The sequence below is a fragment of the Balaenoptera borealis genome (assembly GCF_965194805.1).
Source record: "Balaenoptera borealis genome assembly, chromosome: 2".
Lineage (NCBI taxonomy): Eukaryota > Metazoa > Chordata > Mammalia > Artiodactyla > Balaenopteridae > Balaenoptera > Balaenoptera borealis.
This window is the reverse complement of record NC_138867.1, coordinates 57,670,940-57,689,452: the sequence shown is the minus strand read 5'-3', so window position 1 is coordinate 57,689,452 and position 18,513 is coordinate 57,670,940. Positions and strand designations below refer to the sequence as shown.

Below are 18,513 nucleotides of genomic sequence, written 5' to 3'. Positions count from 1 at the left end.
CAGATCTTTAGATCGAGCAGCTTGTCAACTTTCAGACCCCTGATCTTTCAGCCAATCTCAAAAGGTCTCTAAGGCACACACATGGAAGCCTCCATATGGGCGACAACTTTTCTCATTTAAACTTTCTTGATCTTTAATATTCTTGTCCTCTACCAAAGGGACCTTCAATCATTAAACATACTAAGACATTCTATTGGAAGAGGAGCTCTAATACTGATAAAATGAAAAGGCAAAGTTACTTCTAACAAGCCACTTGAGATTAAATGTTGCCATTGTTAATGTAAAAATGTTACTAGCACTATGAACTTAAAATCTGGGCACCTGCACAAAATTTTTGGAAAAAGCCTTTTCATACCGAGCCCACAGATTCTCCATCATCAATCCCCCGTAAGTCCATACCCTTTAATTGTATTAAACAAGAAAGGAGGGATGACATAGTAAGGGTAGGGGTGAGGGGGCAAGTTAAAGGGGGTTAGAGCAACATTCTTATTCTTTTCTTTGAACTACAAATTCCTCCAACACTTCTTGCTTTTGGGTGAAACATTCCAGGGCGAAATAGGAAGCAGTTCTAAGTGTTTTCCCTGACGGTCCTATCTGTGCACTAACCAAGGATTAAAGCAATTTCCTCATCTTATTTATGTAGGACTGACACGAATGGGAAGAGTGAAGGTACTCGAGAAGAAAGATAGAATTTCAACTGAAATGCTTTCTGGAAAAGCAGTGGACTATGAAGCTATTAAATAACTCTTCTCAGTTTTTAAAGATGAAAATGCAACACATTTCAATCACAACTAAAGCCTGGAATTCAAATGGAAGTGTGACCCTCCCAAAATACATTGGCATCCCAATGAGCTAATTTCTACTAAAGAAAGAAGAGCTTCTGGGGAATTTGGGAGTCCATACAGCCTGTTCTGGAGTGACATGGAGAGAAAAGACAAATCTTTGGAGTCAGAGAAATTAGAGCTGAAGTCATGATTTAGGATTGGGTAACTTGAGCTAGTTCTGTCTCCTCTCTTGGTGTCTGTTTTCTCCTCTGGGGTGGGGGCAGAGGACTGATAACAGTATCTTGCAAGATTATTAGGAAGACCAGCCATGATAACAGTAACAATAAGAACACCGCAAAAGGCAGTTGTGTATGAAAATATTTTTTAACAGCATACTCTAGGTCCCCAAGAATCAGTGGAGGGACTTTATTTTTAAATTCTACTACTATGCAGGTGCCTCCTGAGTTTGCATTAGGAAAAAGCATCTGTTCCTCTCATGATGCTTCTACCTAAATGTTACTTAGTTTGGTTTAAACCCCCAGAAACGTGACCTCGGGTAAGCACTCAGAAACATTTTAAGACTCTAAAACTTTACATTTAAGATTTTTGTATTTCTTGAGTTGAAACTGCCCCCATTAATTTTCACTTGTTCCCCTCAAAACTATTTACTGAAATGACTCTTATTCCTCTGAAGTGAGAATATTTCCAAGATGGTGTATTAAACAGTGCGAATGATTGTGTCTCACATCCTTAGGGTACCTGAAATAGCTATTTACCTTCCTTTGGACAAACAACAACTCCCAAAGAGCCCACTTTTTTTTTTTTAACCAATGCATATCTTCTAATAAAGAGGTGTCAAAACAAAAGTCCTAATTTTTCAAATTGCTTTTAATGTGGCTAAAGTATGAGACAATTTCTCTTGTATTGGTCTCCCTGTTAAAATTAAGTATTCTAGCGAAAGCGTTTAATAAACAAAATATATCAACTCAACTCCAACCATCTTCATTTTATTTCCTCCCTCTCTCTCTCTCTCTCTCTCTCTCTCTCTCTCTCTCACACACACACACACACACACACACACCCCACACCACTGCAATCAAAGAAAAATTGTGTACAAAAGCTTGCGTGGCAAACTCCTAATTAATGATGAAAACTCCTTGGAGCCGCAGTGCCGTTTTCCCAATAGACTGCTATTTTAAAAATATTTCTCCTTGAAAACAACAGTATGATTAATGCCACCATTCCTGTTGAAATTATTTATGCAGAAACAACAAAGCACTATGAGCAATTATGAAAAACGCTTTATTATGTATAATTTGTACATGCTTCAATTTGTGATGCTTGGGGTGATTTATTTTCCAGGTTGTGATGTCATCTACCAGATTTACCTGATCTAATTTTCATCCTGTCATGCCACCTACAAAAATACAATTTTCAAAGTGAAGTTCTCCTTCTTTACTTAAATAAAAAGTAAAAGCTTTTTATTTGAAAAAGCTTTGAAAAGCTTGTCAGACAGATAAAATAAGAATAGAATACTTTGCACACGTATCAACACCATACAAGGCATTACCCTTCACACAGTAACACCTAATGTGTTCTTTTATTTGGAAACAGCAGGAAAAGAGCCCCCTTTTCCTCAGAGGGAGATGCAAACTTTGTTGCTAAAGCCAAACTCCGGGGATGAAGGTATGGTCCTCTGGGGAAAGTGGGGGCAGGGGGACTTATGGAGAAGGGTGGACGCCTCATAAGCACTTCAGGAGGAAGGAATTGCAGGAGGTTCCTCGGGGACAGTCGCACAGCTTCCCGATCCTAGCTCCTTTTCGCACGGCGCACTGCTCTCCCGCGTCACACTGCGAACAACACAATGTGTCGTCATCCTGCACAAGCATACCCATGTCTCCCCATCAACACAAAGTCTGCCTCATGGGAGAGACAGATGAACCCTACCACCATCACCATGGGTCTAAGTATAGTCAGGCCTGAAACGAGGAGAGCCTTGTGCTTATAATTTCAGTGAGAGAACATAAAAAGAAAGAAATTTAAATTATTGAACCCCTCTTACTTTCTTCTACCTTTTGTGGGGAAGTTACATTTCCTGGCTCCTTTAATTGCTCATCCAAAAGAAAAAAAAATCAACAAGACCTTTTTATCTAAGAGATAAACAATAGACCTATATATTCTCACAACCCCTGCTACCTGTGTTCACCTCCTCACCCCAAGAAGAAAGATTAAAGTGTGTGTGTGTGTGTGTGTGTGTGTGTGTGTGTGTGTGTGTGTGTGTGTTCTTCAAGGAAGGTGACCAGACCTGAATCAAGATTTCTGACCCGAGAACTTAGATGTTTAACAAGCTGGCAGTGGTCCGGAAGGCAGGAAGAAAATTAGGGGAACAAGCACTGACTGGATTTAAGGGCTCTTCCAACTCAGAGAATTCTTCGTGAGGTGAAAAAAGCACATTTTTAGGAAATACTGCTTTCCACGGAAACCCAAGGGCTGATTCCTGGTACAAGCTGTTCAACCCTCCGAAACGGCCGATCTACTCTTTAACCTTAGAGACCAAGGGGCAAGGGCTGACGGTGGAAACAAAGGGGAGCCCGCAGAAGGCTGCAAACCCATTATCTGAATTATTAGCCACACCCTGGAGAGAAGGTTGTGTAAAAGACTCCAGGTGGTGTATTTCCTCTTGGAAAAGCATGGGGAGGGGTGACCCCAAAGCCTTACCATGGGGACTTGGCCATACTTCTTCTCATAAATCGGAATACGTTTACTCTTGAGCTTCTTCAGAACTTCCTGCAGCGCTTCGATCTGCAACACAGCGCCCGCAGAGCCCCAAGTTGCCGCCTTGGCTGTGCGCCCAGCCCCGGTGCTCTCTTCCAGCCCTAGTTATAAGGAACCCCAGAGCCACACACACCCCTCCCCTGCTCTCCACAAAGACGGATGTTCAAGGGGTGGAAACTCAGCGAGCGCTGTCCCACGAACTGACCGCAGGTCCAGAAGCCTCGGAGACTCCTGTTGCTCCGAGGGGCCGGGATCAGGGATTCGCTCTACAGACTGTCCGGAGCCCGTGGGTAACAGCGGGAGCCGGGAATCTGTGCCCACCTCCCCGGGCCCTGACTTAGGAATGGGGGTGGGGAGGCAGGGAGAGAGGAAGGACGCGCACAAAGGAAGGAACCTCGCGGCAGCCCAGGGGAGTCTGGGGCGGGGGGGATACAGACCAGCTGCTTCTCGTGGGAGGCGTCCTCCACGGCGGAGTAGATGTCCAGGGCTCGCGGCTGGAGCTCGGCGTCCTCCTGGGCTAGGGTGCCCAGCAGAGGCAGCAGCAACAGCAGGGCGGCACCCAGGAGGGGCAGCAGCCGCAGGCGGGGGCTCTCCATGGTGCTGAAATCCGGCGCTACGGGGGCAACCCGCGCTCCCGCCTTTTATAGCGAGCCTGAGCCTGGGCGCAGGGAAGAAGGAGGGGGCGATGAAGGAAGGGGGTGTGGAGGAGGGTCCGGGTCAACCGTCTGTAGGCAGCGCTTCGCCGCCGCTTGACGTCAATGCCCGCTGGGCTCCAGGCGCCCCGGAACGAGGCTCTGCTCACAGATGGGCAAGAGCGCGGAGAACAGGGACCCCGCGCCCCCGAGTGCTGTCAGCCCCGCGGCAAGAGACGCTCCCCAGGGGCCTGAGCTGAAGTCGAGGGGCAAGAGGTGAGGGATGGAGAGAGGGAGGGGACTAGGAAACGGAAAATGCCTTCGAGTCAAGGCACAGACAGGAGAGTCCTTCCCCATCACCTAGCAGCCACAGGGGCGGCACGATCCACTCCCAGCACCGCCGTGCTTCTTATCCCAGCCCCATTTGTGGCAGCAAGAAGACGGTGTTGCCTCCAGGCAGGCGTGTTTGCTGAGCACCTTACGAGGTACTCTGTGGTGGAGGGGAGGCAAATATAGTACATAAAAGAAAGAGAAAGCATGGCCTTTCTCATGCTGGGTTCTTTGGTGGAGTCTGTGTGGTAATAAGAAAAGAAGGCAAAGAGACCAACCCCAGTTCAGCGGCGGCGTGGAGAGTGTAGAGAGCCAGGTTCTGGTTTCAGGCCTGGCTCTACCACTTACAAGCTGGGTGACTTTGGACAACATGAAGAACATATCTGAGCCTCACCCTTTTCTTTTGTAAAACTGGAATTTTAAAATGTACCTCACAGTGTTTTCAGGAGAATGGAATGACGGATTAGGTATGTAAAACCCCTGGCCCGTAGCACAATGAGCACCAAGCCTCTCCTTCGAACTCTGAGGCTGACCAGACAAGTGGCTGTGTGTGCAGTGTCTCGGCTTTTCCTCAGGGCAAATTCAACCATCCTCAGAACCCCTCCTACCCACTGCCCACCCCTGATATCTAAGAAGCCTAACTAGAAAGAAAGAAGAAAAGGGGTGGAAAAAAAATGCAACTTCCTGATTATGGAAATATCTCCGAAGATTAAAAGTCAGTGGTGAGCCAGGTCCTCAGTGACTTGTGAAGACTCTGTTTTTTCAGAGGTTGGAGTCCCTACAGCCTGAACGCAAATGAAAGTTCCTGTAGGGGAGGCAATGTTTTCCTACTTAGACCTAGAGGCTTATCCCACCTGCCTGCCCACCTGGCTTCTTCTGTCACCACACCCTCTTTTTCTCAGCTGCTCCTGAATCCATCCACTCTCATCCATCCCCATTACTACCACCTGAGTCCTGGACAGCTGCCCCAACCTACTTCTTGCCTACCCCCAACTCCCACGTCATCTTCTCTTGCTTTCCTCTAATCCGTAAGTCACCCTCAGCCAGAATGCTTTTCCCCTTAAAATACACTAATGGCTTCCCCTTACTTCCCATACTAAGCAAGGAATCTAAATTCCTTATCCTGACTTACCAAGTACTACATGATCTGTACCCCTGTCCAACCTCATGTCCTACCATTCTGCCCTCTCCACTCCAACCTCAGTAGCCTTCTTTTTGGTCCTCTAACAGGCCAAGCTCATTCCCACTTTGAGGCCTTTACACTTACCTTACCTAGAATGGTATTCCTTCATCTCCAAATGATTGACTATTTCCTGTCATTGAAATCTCAGTTTAAATGTCCTTGACCACCCCATCTAAAGTATCCACTAATTTATTCTCCCACAGATTTATTGTTTAGCAGATGCTTTGGGTCATTGGGATAGTTAATGCATAATATGTGTCTGGTTATTACATTTATCAAGTATTTAATTATTACTCAAATGCACACTGGGAAGCAATTCAAGAAGTAATATCTCAAAAGAAAAAAAGAAGTAATATCTCTTCTAATAACTGGCACACATATTAACAGCATCAAAACATTTTCCTTTGGGATAAATGCAACTTGAAAATTAATCTAGCACCTCCTGTAGCTCTGCCTTTCACACATACCTTGCAATTCTATACAATAAAACTTCAGTAGCAGCACATATTGCCACTCAAACTTTACAGACACATGTTGGCACTTGTTGCAAAACCCATCTCCAGTGATAAAAGTATTCTAAGCTTTAGAAGAAAAACAGTCCCTAATAAGATTTTAGCCCATCCTTCTGCAAAGATGGGGATATTCCCAATGTAATACTTTCTCTCAAACTGTTATCTATCAAGACACAAAAAATAGCTTTTCCTTTGTGCCACTCTTATTGGAAAAACAGCTCAAAGTTCAGGTCCTGCTGATGCTTAGTTGGTGCTATCCTCTTCATGGAAGGAGGACACCACATTTAGTTGAAGGGTTGGGAAAGGGACACTTGGACAATCCTGTGAAGCAAGCCACAGGTATCTTGGTCATTTACACGCTGCACTGCTTTTTTCATCTATGAATAGAATGACTTGATAACCTATCTTTAGGGATCATATGGTACAATAAGATTTAGACCATTTTATTCCCAAAGATAACTTATGTAAGTTATAACAAGGGAGGGCACAAAAGCATGAGATGTTCTGCAGTCTGTACACCATGCCCTGGCAGGAGAATTTATGTATCCTTGCTACTTTCTAATGACTCCATTAGAAAGAAAAAAAAACCCACCTTTGATACCCCCAAGCAAGTAAAGTCATAAGTGGATTTAATCACTACTTCTCATCTCAGATATAGAAATGGGAGTCAAGTCACCTCTCAAAAGAGAAGCAGTGACCAGGATGTGTCTACGGAGATTTACTGTAGACAAATCTCTCAATCACTCCTCCTAAGATAGAGTAGGTCTCCCGTTCTGCTCTTTGAAATAGCTCAAGAAGAGAAATCTCATCAGCAGAGAGCTGAGAAACTAATGCCAGTAAGATCTACTTATAATGTACTGATATCCGAATTAAAAAGATTGGAAAAACCTCTTCTGACCGTTGTCTATCTCTTGGAGTTCTAAAATTTTCACTATAAAAAATTAAGTAATTAACCCATTAATTGATTTGTGACTTGGCAAGAGAAGAGAGTCTGGTTCTGGTCTAAAAGCCCTAAAAATACAGGGGCTGGTCAGTATTACTAAATGATAACTCTGGAGCCCTAAAATGTTAAATAATGAGAAGACCATGGAGAATCAGACACCAAAATGACATTCCAAATTCCAGTACTTCCCTCTCCCTCCTTCTTTCAAATTTTGAATCATTTCTTCTCCTATATGGCCCACAAGAGCACCAGCCTTTTGAATTGTCATATTGCTCATATGTCAGACTACTCTGTTGTCCATTAACGCCCTCTCTACCCCCCACAACCAAGTCTTGTTCAACAGTAAAACTTCCTCAGTTTCATTAACTTCTTTTTTTTTTTAATTAATTAATTAATTTATTTGCTGCATTGGGTCTTTGTTGCTGTGCGTGGGCTTTCTCTAGTTGCGGTTGAGTGGGAGTTACTCTTCACTGTGGTGCGTGGGCTTCTCATTGCAGTGGCTTCTCTTGTTGCGGAGCACGGGCTCTAGGCGTGCGGGCTCCAGTAGTTGCAGCACGCAGGCTCAGTAGTTGTGGTGCGCGGGCTCAGTTGCTCCGCGGCATGTGGGATCTTCCTGGACCAGGGCTCGAACCCGTGTCCCCTGCATTGACAGGCGGATTCTTAACCACTGGACCACCAGGGAAGTCCCTTAAATCCTTAAATATTTGTATTTAAGATTGTTTCTCTTTATCTGTGCTTGCTGCACTTTCCCCCCAAGTTAAACATCATTCTGTCTCCTTTGGTACATGTTTATAATCTCTCAGGTGGCACACTTTCATTTCTACATTGTCTGCTCTCCACCCTCCCTGCCTCTGGAAGAGAGATTACTTTCCATTGGCATTCATCTTCTGTTTACTGACTTTCAGTCCAGAGCCTTCCTTCCAAAGGAACTGATGTTCACTCTGTTCTGACTAAACATCTTTATCACTATGTGAAAGAAAATAATCTTTCAGGGAAGGACATTTGGTGTTGGTGCTAAATTGGGAGGTGTTGGAGACGTAGTAGGGAAGAATATGTGCTTTACAGGCAGCCTCTGAAGGAATAAAGCAGGGGAAATTAGACAAAGCTTTTCATTAATTTTTTTATGCTTTCAGTTAAAAGGCTTTCAATTTCAAGGTTTTCAATTTTTAAAAATATGAATGCCAATATGTTCACAACACTGCTAAGTACTAGGAGGACTGCTAAGATAATCAAGACAAATTCTTGCCCTTGATCTTTGCGTCTGGTCATGCCCACCAATACCCATAATATAACAACTCAGTGAACTTAGGGTCCTAATAGAGAAGGAGAAGCCCAGAAAATTCAGAGATTAATTCCCTCTAAAGATAGGAAGCTTCACAAAAAAATGGCATGTGAGTGGGTCCTAGAGGGTGGGTAGAATTTCAGTGATACCAAACATCCCACTGTGGGGACTCGGGTACAAGCAGGCTATGTAAATGAAGTCACAGAGGCAAGGACATCTCAGGGAACACTGAGTGATCTGGTTTGCTGGCGAGTAGGCTACATGGAGAATCTGAGAGGTGGCAACGTGTAATGGGAAACATGACTAAAAAAGGAACTGTAGAGCAGAAAAAGAACATCCAAAGCAGCAATAAATAGTTCCAATTTTGGATCCAATGAACAGGAAACACGAGAATAGACGAAACCAAATAATTCAATTTTTAAAATACTAACACTAAAAGCAAGCTTCTTGACCTGAAAGGTCTAGCCTAAGAAAAGTAGGATATAAGGAGGAATCACTGATGAAGAGATACTTGTCCCAGGACAAAGCAAGCAATCTTCCTCTGGTTTCTTTTGCATAGCACACCTGGAACACAGCAGACGGAGCTCCACACCTAGCCCACACTCCCTGTGCCACATCTATCCCATCTTCTCCTCTAACTCTTCTGGATCCAGATCTCCTAAGCTTACAGGAAGTATAGGGTTAGCACTAAAGCAGTAGACTAGGATGCCCCAAGAGATGAACTCTATGACTTAATAGTGAGCAATTTGAATCCTTCAATGGCTGCTCGTTGCCTATAGATTCTAGTTAACTTCACAGCAATGGTGTCAAAGTTTCTCATAATTTGGTCCTAGCCCATATTTCCAATCTCATTTTTCTCCATTCCCAACAAGTCCCATCAGATATCTTGTATCTTATTTTGCAGGCACACCATACTTATTTCTTAATTTTGCACTGAATTAGAGAAATAGACCAGGTTATGCTAAGTAACAATCAAAAATCTCAGTGACTTGAAAAAAGCAGGTATATTTCTTACTCATGTCACATGTACATCAAGGGTTGATGGAGTGCTGTGATCATCATGGTCAGTCAAGGACCCAGACTGACAGAACATTCACCATGTCTGATGTTTCTGGTTGTGTTCCAAAGGGAAAAAAGAGCTCTGGACAGTCTTAAACAAGCTATTAAAAGCTTTGGCCCAGAAGTGATATTTCACTTTTGTTTCCAACTCACTGTCCTGAACTAGTCACATGGCTCCACCAAGGTAAAAGGGACAAAATAAGAAGCACAGTGTTACCAGGAACCTAGAATGCATTAATGATTACCACATGTTCTCTGCATGTTTGTACCTCTGCCTCTGTCCATGTCCTTCCCTATGAACCTCACCTTGAACATCTAAAAAGCTCATGCTTCAAGATGCATCTTACCTGAAGCCCTCCTCATCCACTGCTCCATCACACCACCAGGTTTGCCTTGCCTTTGTTTCCATAGAGCTTTGTACATATACTTATTAAAACACCTAACCTGCATTACATCATATTATCCTATGTCTATCTCATTTGCTAGACAAGATCTTTGAGGGCAGAGAATATATCTAGTCACCTATGTATTCTCAGTATGTAGCATGGCACCTGACACAGATGAGGAAGGGAACATTAGTTGCTATGAAATGAAAGATTACCTTTAGACACTAACAAGATGACCATCCAATAAAGTACACAATCTATTGCAGAATAGCTTCATCCAAGCAGCTTAAAAGTACTACCAATTTACTATCCAGAAACACCATCGTCACCCTTGTGTGAGGGGAAAAAATGTGCCAGAAGGGGTAAAACTGTTTCATGGTAGTCTATTTCAGAGGTAGGATTTCTGAGGTTCAGACTATGGCCTCTCTCAACATTTCCTCAGGGCATTTCAGTTGCAAAATGGAAAATTTTTCTCAAATGCAAAACTTGCTTTGTCACTAGGAAGAAGGATATTGTCTCCATGCTCTTCTTATAGACTTCTACTTCATTGCTTTCCCCTCACACTCACCATGGTGCAATATGGAAAGAAAACTGGAATAGGATCAATCCTAAAAAAATTCTTAGGAAGTTTAAAACCTGTCCCTGATCACCAATCTCCAAATTATGGAGACATGAAGAAGTGACTTCTGTGCTGGACAGGGGTTTGGCTTAGACAGCATCTAAGGTCACTTTAAAAACGACTATTCTGGGACTCTTCTATGCCTCCTTCAGAACTCATCAAAGTGAAGTCTATTTCTTTTGACATAAACTATAACCTCAGGAGAAACAGAATACCATCTGGCATGATCCAAAGAGGCAGGGCCTGAGGGCAAAAGTATATTTTATAAGAAGAAAGATTTTCAACAAGTTTCTCCTCTACTTTTTAGAAGCTCTCTGGCCCTGACATTTCTCCACTGCACATCAACAGAAGTTTAATCTGGTTCTGGTTTTAACAGTACATTCATCACATTGGCTTGACTTACCAGCTAAGTCAGACCCCACTTCTCCTGTTCTGCAAGCTAGATGTATTGACATTCAGGTCTCTGTTCTTCCCATCAAACTGCCTCTCTAAAGCCAGACTGGCAGCCTCTGAGATGGATGGGCTAGGAAGCATTCCTTAAGCTCCTCCAACATTTGCAGGACATCCACAGGGACTGCGCTTATAACTCAGGAAGGGGAGATTAGAGTGGACTTTGAAAAGACTGCAATCCAGAGAACGCCAAGCTTGCCCAAGGTAACATGTCAACATTTTCCTCTCCTATTAATGATTGCTGGAAGACAGTTGTTTGAAAACCCAGTTTAACTTTATGAACAGTATTATAGACAAGGAAGGTTCTTATATTTCTATACAAAAGAAGCTTAGAGACTTTAGGGAAGGCAATCCAGTTAGAAGAGTGGGGACAGAGGGGCGTGTCTTAAAGCTGCACTTGCCAAAGAGTTGACTGTTTTAGGGGGATGTTAGAGAGGTAACAGTGAAGATTATGGACATGCTTTAAAACTCCTCAGCTTTCTTCAGTACCCCATATTCCCTTAATTTTCCACCCTTCTCTGGAAAAGAGAGCTCTTTACTAACTCTCCTCTCTTAGGCTCTGGGGCCTCTACTCTCATTCATCTGAGGATATGAGCTATTCCTTCTCTTTTCTGTATATCATGACAGTCTGTGGCTACCCCTCTCTCTGATGGTATATTATACGTTGTGTTCCTGTTCACGATTATTTAGTGCTCCACCCCGGGGTAAGATTATACTTTGGGTCCTGTTCAACTCATACGTGACCACATGACTTGCTTTGGCCAGTGAAATACTAAGCAGAAGTATGATGTGTTGTTTTCATGGGGAAGATTTAAAAGTCAGTACATACTTGGCCCTGTTCTCTTTTTCCTCGTCCATGATGATTGGCAATGTTCCAAAAAGGAGCGGCTCTGTCAGCCTGGGTTATGGAGAGTTTTGGAGGGAGGAAAATATTGAGCACAGCTACAACCAACCTTCAGTGGACATAGAGTGTGAGCAAGGAATAAACTTTTGTAGATATGAGCCACTGAGTTTGGGGGGTTATTTGTTACTGCAGCATAATTTAGCTTAATCTGACCCGTTCAGGTAGACAGACTACCATATCCATCAACACATCTCATAGATAATATTAGTTATCTATTGCTACATAACAAGTTACCTCAAAACTTAGTGGCTTAAAACAATCCATGTTTATTATCTCACCATTTCTGTGAGTCAGGAATGCAGGTGTGGCTCAGCAATGCAGGTGTGTCTTAGCTAGGTCCTTCAGGGTTTGTTATAGGGCTACAATCAAGGTGTCAGCCCAGGGTCTCTCAGAAGGCTGCAATCAGAAGAAGTTGGGGCTGCCGTCATCTCAAGGCTCAACTAGAGTAGGATCCACCTCCAAGATAACTCAGTGGATGTTGGTAAGGTTCACTTCCTCAAAGGCTATTTTACTGAGGCCTCAGTTACTTTCTGACTCTTGACTAGAGGCCACCCTCAATTCTTTCCAGGAAGCCCTCTCCATCAGAGCAAGCATGCGATAAGAGCCTGAAAGAGAATGCCAACAAAAGAGCAGGCCCAGTCCCTCCTAGCCTAATCACAGAAGTGACATCCCATCATTTTTGCCAAATTCTATTCACTGGGTCCTGCCCACGCTCAAGGGCAGGGGATTACATAAAGGTGTGACTATCAAGAGGCAGGGATCATTGGGAACCATGTTAGAAACTGTCTACCACAATGACTCTGTCAAAAAAGAAAAAAAAAATTGATTAACACGAATTGTGCAAGAACCTAGGCTTGACTGGTGAGGTAAAGAAGAGAACTGCAGAATTTAACAACTGGGCTCTGAAACCCAAGAAGTCTAAATATCTTGCCTAAGATATACAGTTAGAAGTCAAGCCAGAACTAAACCTCAGATCTGTATTATTTCCACTAGACAGAGATAATATTAAATAGCAAGACAAATTGCATTCAACTGAAACAGAAGCTAGCCATCAATTGCTAATTGATTGTCAAATAAATCATCTGGACAATGAGTGAATAAGAAGCGCACGGAAGACAAGCTCTTTAGGCTGGAACAATTGGAAAGGTAGGTCAAGGAAGGATGGAATGTTTGAGCAGAGAAGACGGGAAAGTGTTCTTGGCAAGGGATTGGTCAAACTGAGGGTTCTTCAGGGAATGCTAGTGTCATTGGAAAAAGTTGCCCCAAGTGATTCTGATATAACCTGAATGATATAAACCCCTGGTTGAAGAGCACTGCTCAGGGATTTCTGCATCATCTAGTGAGGTGTCAGGAAGCACGCTTTGCCCTACAAAGATCTCCAAGGCCAAATCTTTTCAAGATCCCAATACACTTTGTTCATAAAACATGAATAGCTCAATAGCTATATAGACTCTACCCAGTATAGATGGGTAGAGTCAAGTCACTGCCAGTTCAGCAAAGACTTCTATGGCCCCCTGATCTAAGGGGTCATGAACACATCTCAAGGGGCTTTCCAAGGGCTCCTAGCATGCAGAAATAAGCCCCCAAAATATAATAAGTAATTAAACCTTGAAGAAAGACTTATTTGTATTCACCTTGAGCAGATACTGTGTTCCTAACTCTGTAGGCGATAAAATTGATAATTTAAGTAACTGGATCCAGGTCCCCAGACAAGTGAGAAGGAAGTTGGACCCAAATCCTCTGAAAAACTAGTGTTTTCTTATTTATACCTTCCTTCCATTTTATTTTATCAACTTGATCATTTTTGTAAGGGGGTTAAAAAAAAAAGAGGGAGCAAAAGAGAAGGAGAAAGTAAAACTTGAATTCTAAAATAATTTTTAAATACAGTAAAAGATAGTGCCTAATGGTCAAGATTCCCCCTTGCTCCCTGAAAAACCAGGTCATTTTCCACTGGAAGCTGCAAAAATGGCAGATTAAGTCTCCAAGTGCAAGCTTTGACTTTCGAAATGTGAACTGGGACTGGCCATGTTATGACAGAGACCTTAATGTCAGGTACACGAGAGGGCTTAGGGCCTTTTAGCCGTTGGAAGAGCAAAGATCTCAGCCTATGAGGACACAAAACCCCACATGCCTGACTGATGAGGAGGGGGCCCTGCGGAGCCACAGTGGCAAGCATTTGTGATGCTTTGTACCCAGATGCAAATGTCATTTTCTGCCATTTGCACTCTTGGCCAGGGTAGCCCTGGATGAAGACAGCGCTGATGGACATGGCCTTTGCCCAGAGCCCTGCACTGAGGGTTGGAATGGACAAAAGCTGGAGCTTTGCCCACAGCAGCCACCAGATAACCACAGAGACCAATGTCCTCCAGTGTTTGCTAATGAAAAGGACTTCAAAGAAACCTGTCCAGTTTATTGTATTTTTTTTGTCATTATGTTTTATTTCTGAAGCAAGGGTGAACATAAAAGAGTAAGTAGCTTCTAAATGTTTCCTCTTTCCTAGGAATCTTAATATTTGCCATAAAACAGTCTTGATATTTGAGCATTTCAAAGGAAGACTTTGAAATAACTCTTTGTTCCTTTCTCATCTTCTCTCTTTCTCCAGAATTCTATAAAATCTTAGCACTGGAGGTGCAAACATAAAAGTCAAAAAAGCCCAATTACATGTGAGTAAATCAGGATGAGGTGAATGGGGCTACCCCGGAGGTGCTGGGAGACAGGTAAAAACAGCAACTTTGATGCAAGACTTCATAAGCCCATTTCTCTGACATAGAGAACTGAGGCTGGAGTGCTACTTATGGGCAAGCCCTACTTATTGTTCCTAACTTGGCTGCAGATTAGAACCACCCTGGGAGCTTTTCTAGTAATGCCTATCTAGCCTCAGACTCTGATTCAATCGGCCTGAAGTAGTGCCCAGGCAAGGGCCATTTAAAAGCTCCCCATTCATCTGCCAATGGACACTTAGGTTGTTTCCATGTCTTGGCTGTTGTGAATAGTGCTGCTATGGAGATAGGGGTGCATGTGTCTCTTTGAATTATAGTTCTGTCTGGATATACGCCCAGGAATGGGATCGCTGGGTCATATGGTAATTCGATTTTTAGTTTTCTGAGGAACCTCCATACTGTTTTCCATAGTGGCCACACCAACTTACATTCCCACCAACAGTGTAGGAGGGTTCCCTTTTCTCCACACCCGCTCTGGCATTTGTTATTCACAGAATTTTTTTTTTTTTAGTTTGCAAACTTGTGTTTCCAATTTTTTTTTTTTTTTTGCAAGACATTTATTGAAGTAAGAGATTTGGGGGGTTTTTTTGGACGTTTTAATGATGGCCATTCTCACTGGTGTGAGGTGGGTACCTCATTGTAGTTTTGATTTACATTTCTCTAGTAATTAGCGATGTTGAGCATCTTTTCGTGTACCTATTGGGCATCTGTATATACAGAATGGATAAACAACAAAGTCCTACTGTATAGCACAGAGAACTATATTCAATATCTTATGAAAAACCATAATAGAAAAGAATATTTTAAAAGTAGATATATATATACATGTATAATTGAATCAGTTTGCTGTACAGCAGTAATGAACACAACACTCTAAATCAACTATACTTCAGTTTAAATAAATAAATAAATAAATACTCCCCAGGTGGAAGCCAGACGTATCTCATTCTTTCAATGATCAGATGGCCTTCTTGGTGCCTACACTGAACTAGTCTTTGGGTCAATTAGCTTTGTTCTAGCCTTGGGGTTGCAAACTCAGATATTTAAGAGGGCCAGTAAGGTAAGGCATGAAGAGGGCCATATACAAGGCAATAGAGAGTGGTAGAACTTCTGGTTTTTCAATAGATGGAAATTTGGATTTTTACATGAAACTTCCTGATTTTAAAATGTTGACAACTGATTTAACATGAAACTCTTTTAAGGTACACAAGGCAATAGCTTTGGTTCCCCTTCACAGCAGTTCCTACAATGGGTCCTCAGATGATCTGGTTATCTCTTTCTTTCCAGGATAAACTAACAAAATTAAGGAAAGAGAGAGCAGGTCTACAGAGCTTGATTGCATGACCTGGTAAACACTGGCCCCCATCAATATGGGGAAGAGAGGTGGGTTCTCATTTATACCCTTGTATCTTTAGTTGGCATTTAATAAGACTCTGGTTACAGAGAAAGCACAGGAATATCCCCATAACCAAGAGGGGTACCTCTGAGCCCGAGGCTAGCCCTTACGGTAACCCTAAGCCCAGGCCTTAGACAAGGACGCACCACTGGGTCCAGGACTTCAGAAGAAACTCAACAAAAATAAGACGGGGAATAACTGAACCCCCAAAAGATCACTGTTGAGCCTTTTTGTTAGGACCACCAATAAGAGAGTGTGATGTATAGGAAAAAGCACAGGCACTGAAGCCAGACACTTACCCACTGTACGGCACTAGAGAAACCAAGCCATCTACCAGACTTCACATCCATAAAATGGGCATAAAAATACCTCCCCCATAGAGCTGTAATGATGACATAAAATGAATATAGAGCACTCAGCACAGTGCCTGGCACATAGAAGGCACTCCATAAACTCCCAATCAGAAAAGGCAACGATTTTCATCCCTTTGTAATCGAATTAAAGCATCTCAGAACACTTACAGTTGGAGAGCTCTTCCAAACACCCAATTTAATTCTAAATTCCTTTTGTTTATCTGCAACAGCTGGCAAATACATGTTCCTTCCACGTAGGGAACACAGGTAACAAATGTCCCCTCCCTTCACAGCTCTTTTCTCCTTCCAGCATTTTCCCAAGCCTCTAGTGATTCCTGTTGCCCTCTGAATTCTGCCTTCCTTCCCACATACCTCAGGTACATCACGTATTACTATATCTACTATAGCACCTGCCAATCAGTTCACCAGGATGTGAAAATGCCGCACTTTAGCAGTCTGCATGCAGTCTCCCAACAGAATTAACCTTAGGGATGAGACTGTGTGCTGTTTACCTTTTCATCCTCTTCAGATACAGAAACATCACCCAGGAGACGAAAAACGTCACCCAGGGCACCTTCTCCCAGCCTCTTTCTGCAAAGCCCTATCTTGCCTCCAGCACCCACAGCCAGTTCTGAAATTACATTTTCCATCTTGGCGGGCTTTGCATTCCGCAAAGCAGCTACATTCACGGTTCACAACCTTCCATGAAATCTGTTTACGTACAGTTTAATTTACAAACATGTAGTGACTTCTATCTCCAACCACTCTACTAAGGCCTTGAGGAGGACAAGCTGAACAATACAGAGTCCTTTACCTGAGCTCCGACATTAGAGAACAAGTTTTCTTGAGGAGATGACATCCCGTCAGTGGTTAGGCAGCTTTTTATGAATACTTCTCTGCTCTGTATCTCTTTACCAAGATATCCACCTCTGATTCAGATTCCCTGGCCCAGAAGTGGAGTGGGTATGACTATTAACTAATATAACTGATTTTTTGTTAATTTATTTTTATGAAGGTGACATTGCTTTGCAACATTCTATAAGTTTCATGTGTACAATGTTATATTTCTATTTCTGTATATACTACAGCATGTTCACCACCAAAAATTTAGTTTCCATCCATCACCATACAGTTGAAACCCTTTACCTATTTTGCCTTCCCCACCTTCCAACTTTTCCCCTCTGGTAACCATTACTCTGTTCTCCATATCTACATGTTTGTTTTTGTTTGATTTGGCTTATTCATTTATTTTGTTTGTTTATTTTCTTTATATTCCACACATGAGTGAAATCTTACAGTATTTGTCTTTCTTTGTCTGACTTATTTCACTTAGCATAATACCCACAAGGTCTACCCATGTTGTGAAAGATGGAAGAGTTCAGCCTTTTTTATGGCTGAGTAATATTCTTTCTATATATACCACATCTTCTTTATCCATTCATCCATTGATGGGCACTTAGGTTGTTCCCACATCTTGACTACCGTAAATAATGCTGCTATGAACACTGCATATATCTTTTTGAATTAGCTGTAACTGATTATTTAACATTAAGAGCTTTCGTGTGCAAATAGATCTGGAAGGAGGTCAGGGTATGCTACCCCACAATATGCCACTTTAGCATAAGGATTATTTTGATAAGAATTTGAGCTGAAGGCAATTGAGAATCAATAAACACAGAAAGAGTTCTCTGCCCTCCCCTTATCTGCCTATAAGCAGAAAATAATATTTTCTTTGTGAAGGTATCCCCCTCTCCTGTACCAGAAGAGGAGAGTGACCCTTATCACCGAAGATAGAGAGACAGCAATGAGTTTTGCAGAAACAAAGCTTACTAAAATAGCCCTCCTCTTCCATTAGTTTCCCCCATGTATTTCCTAGTCACTTCCTTACAATTTATTGTCCCTTGAAGCTCAAACTCTCTTTCCTTTGTTAAGAAGCGTATATAAGCTCCCAAGTCTAACTGCTTCTTTGAGTTTCACTTCTTTTCTGTGAAGTCCCATGCGTGTAAATATTAATAAAAATTCTGTGTTTTTAAGCCTGCTAATCTATCTAATGTCAGTCAAATTTGCAGGTCCCCAGTCACTGAATCTAAGCGGCTGGAGGAAAAGATTTTCCTCCCTAACAATTTCCTTCAAAGCAGACATTCTTGGAGACAGTATACTTACACTCCAAACCTAAAGACCGGCACCCCCTTCTTGGAAGATTCA

The 18,513-nt window shown here is 42.6% G+C and overlaps 1 protein-coding gene across 1 annotated transcript in view; it reads right to left on the bottom strand.

The window, feature by feature from the left end:
- Positions 1-2,050: 2,050 nt before the first annotated feature.
- CARTPT (CART prepropeptide) overlaps positions 2,051-18,513 on the bottom strand; it is a 48,391-nt gene continuing 31,928 nt past the window's right edge. The window contains exons 2-4 of the mRNA XM_082374454.1: positions 3,977-4,197; positions 3,483-3,566; positions 2,051-2,614 (exon numbers count right to left, since the gene is read on the bottom strand). Coding sequence (XP_082230580.1) covers positions 2,507-2,614; positions 3,483-3,566; positions 3,977-4,135 — 351 coding nt within the window. The 5' untranslated portion in view covers positions 4,136-4,197 and the 3' untranslated portion in view covers positions 2,051-2,506. The remainder of the gene's footprint in view (positions 2,615-3,482; positions 3,567-3,976; positions 4,198-18,513) is intronic.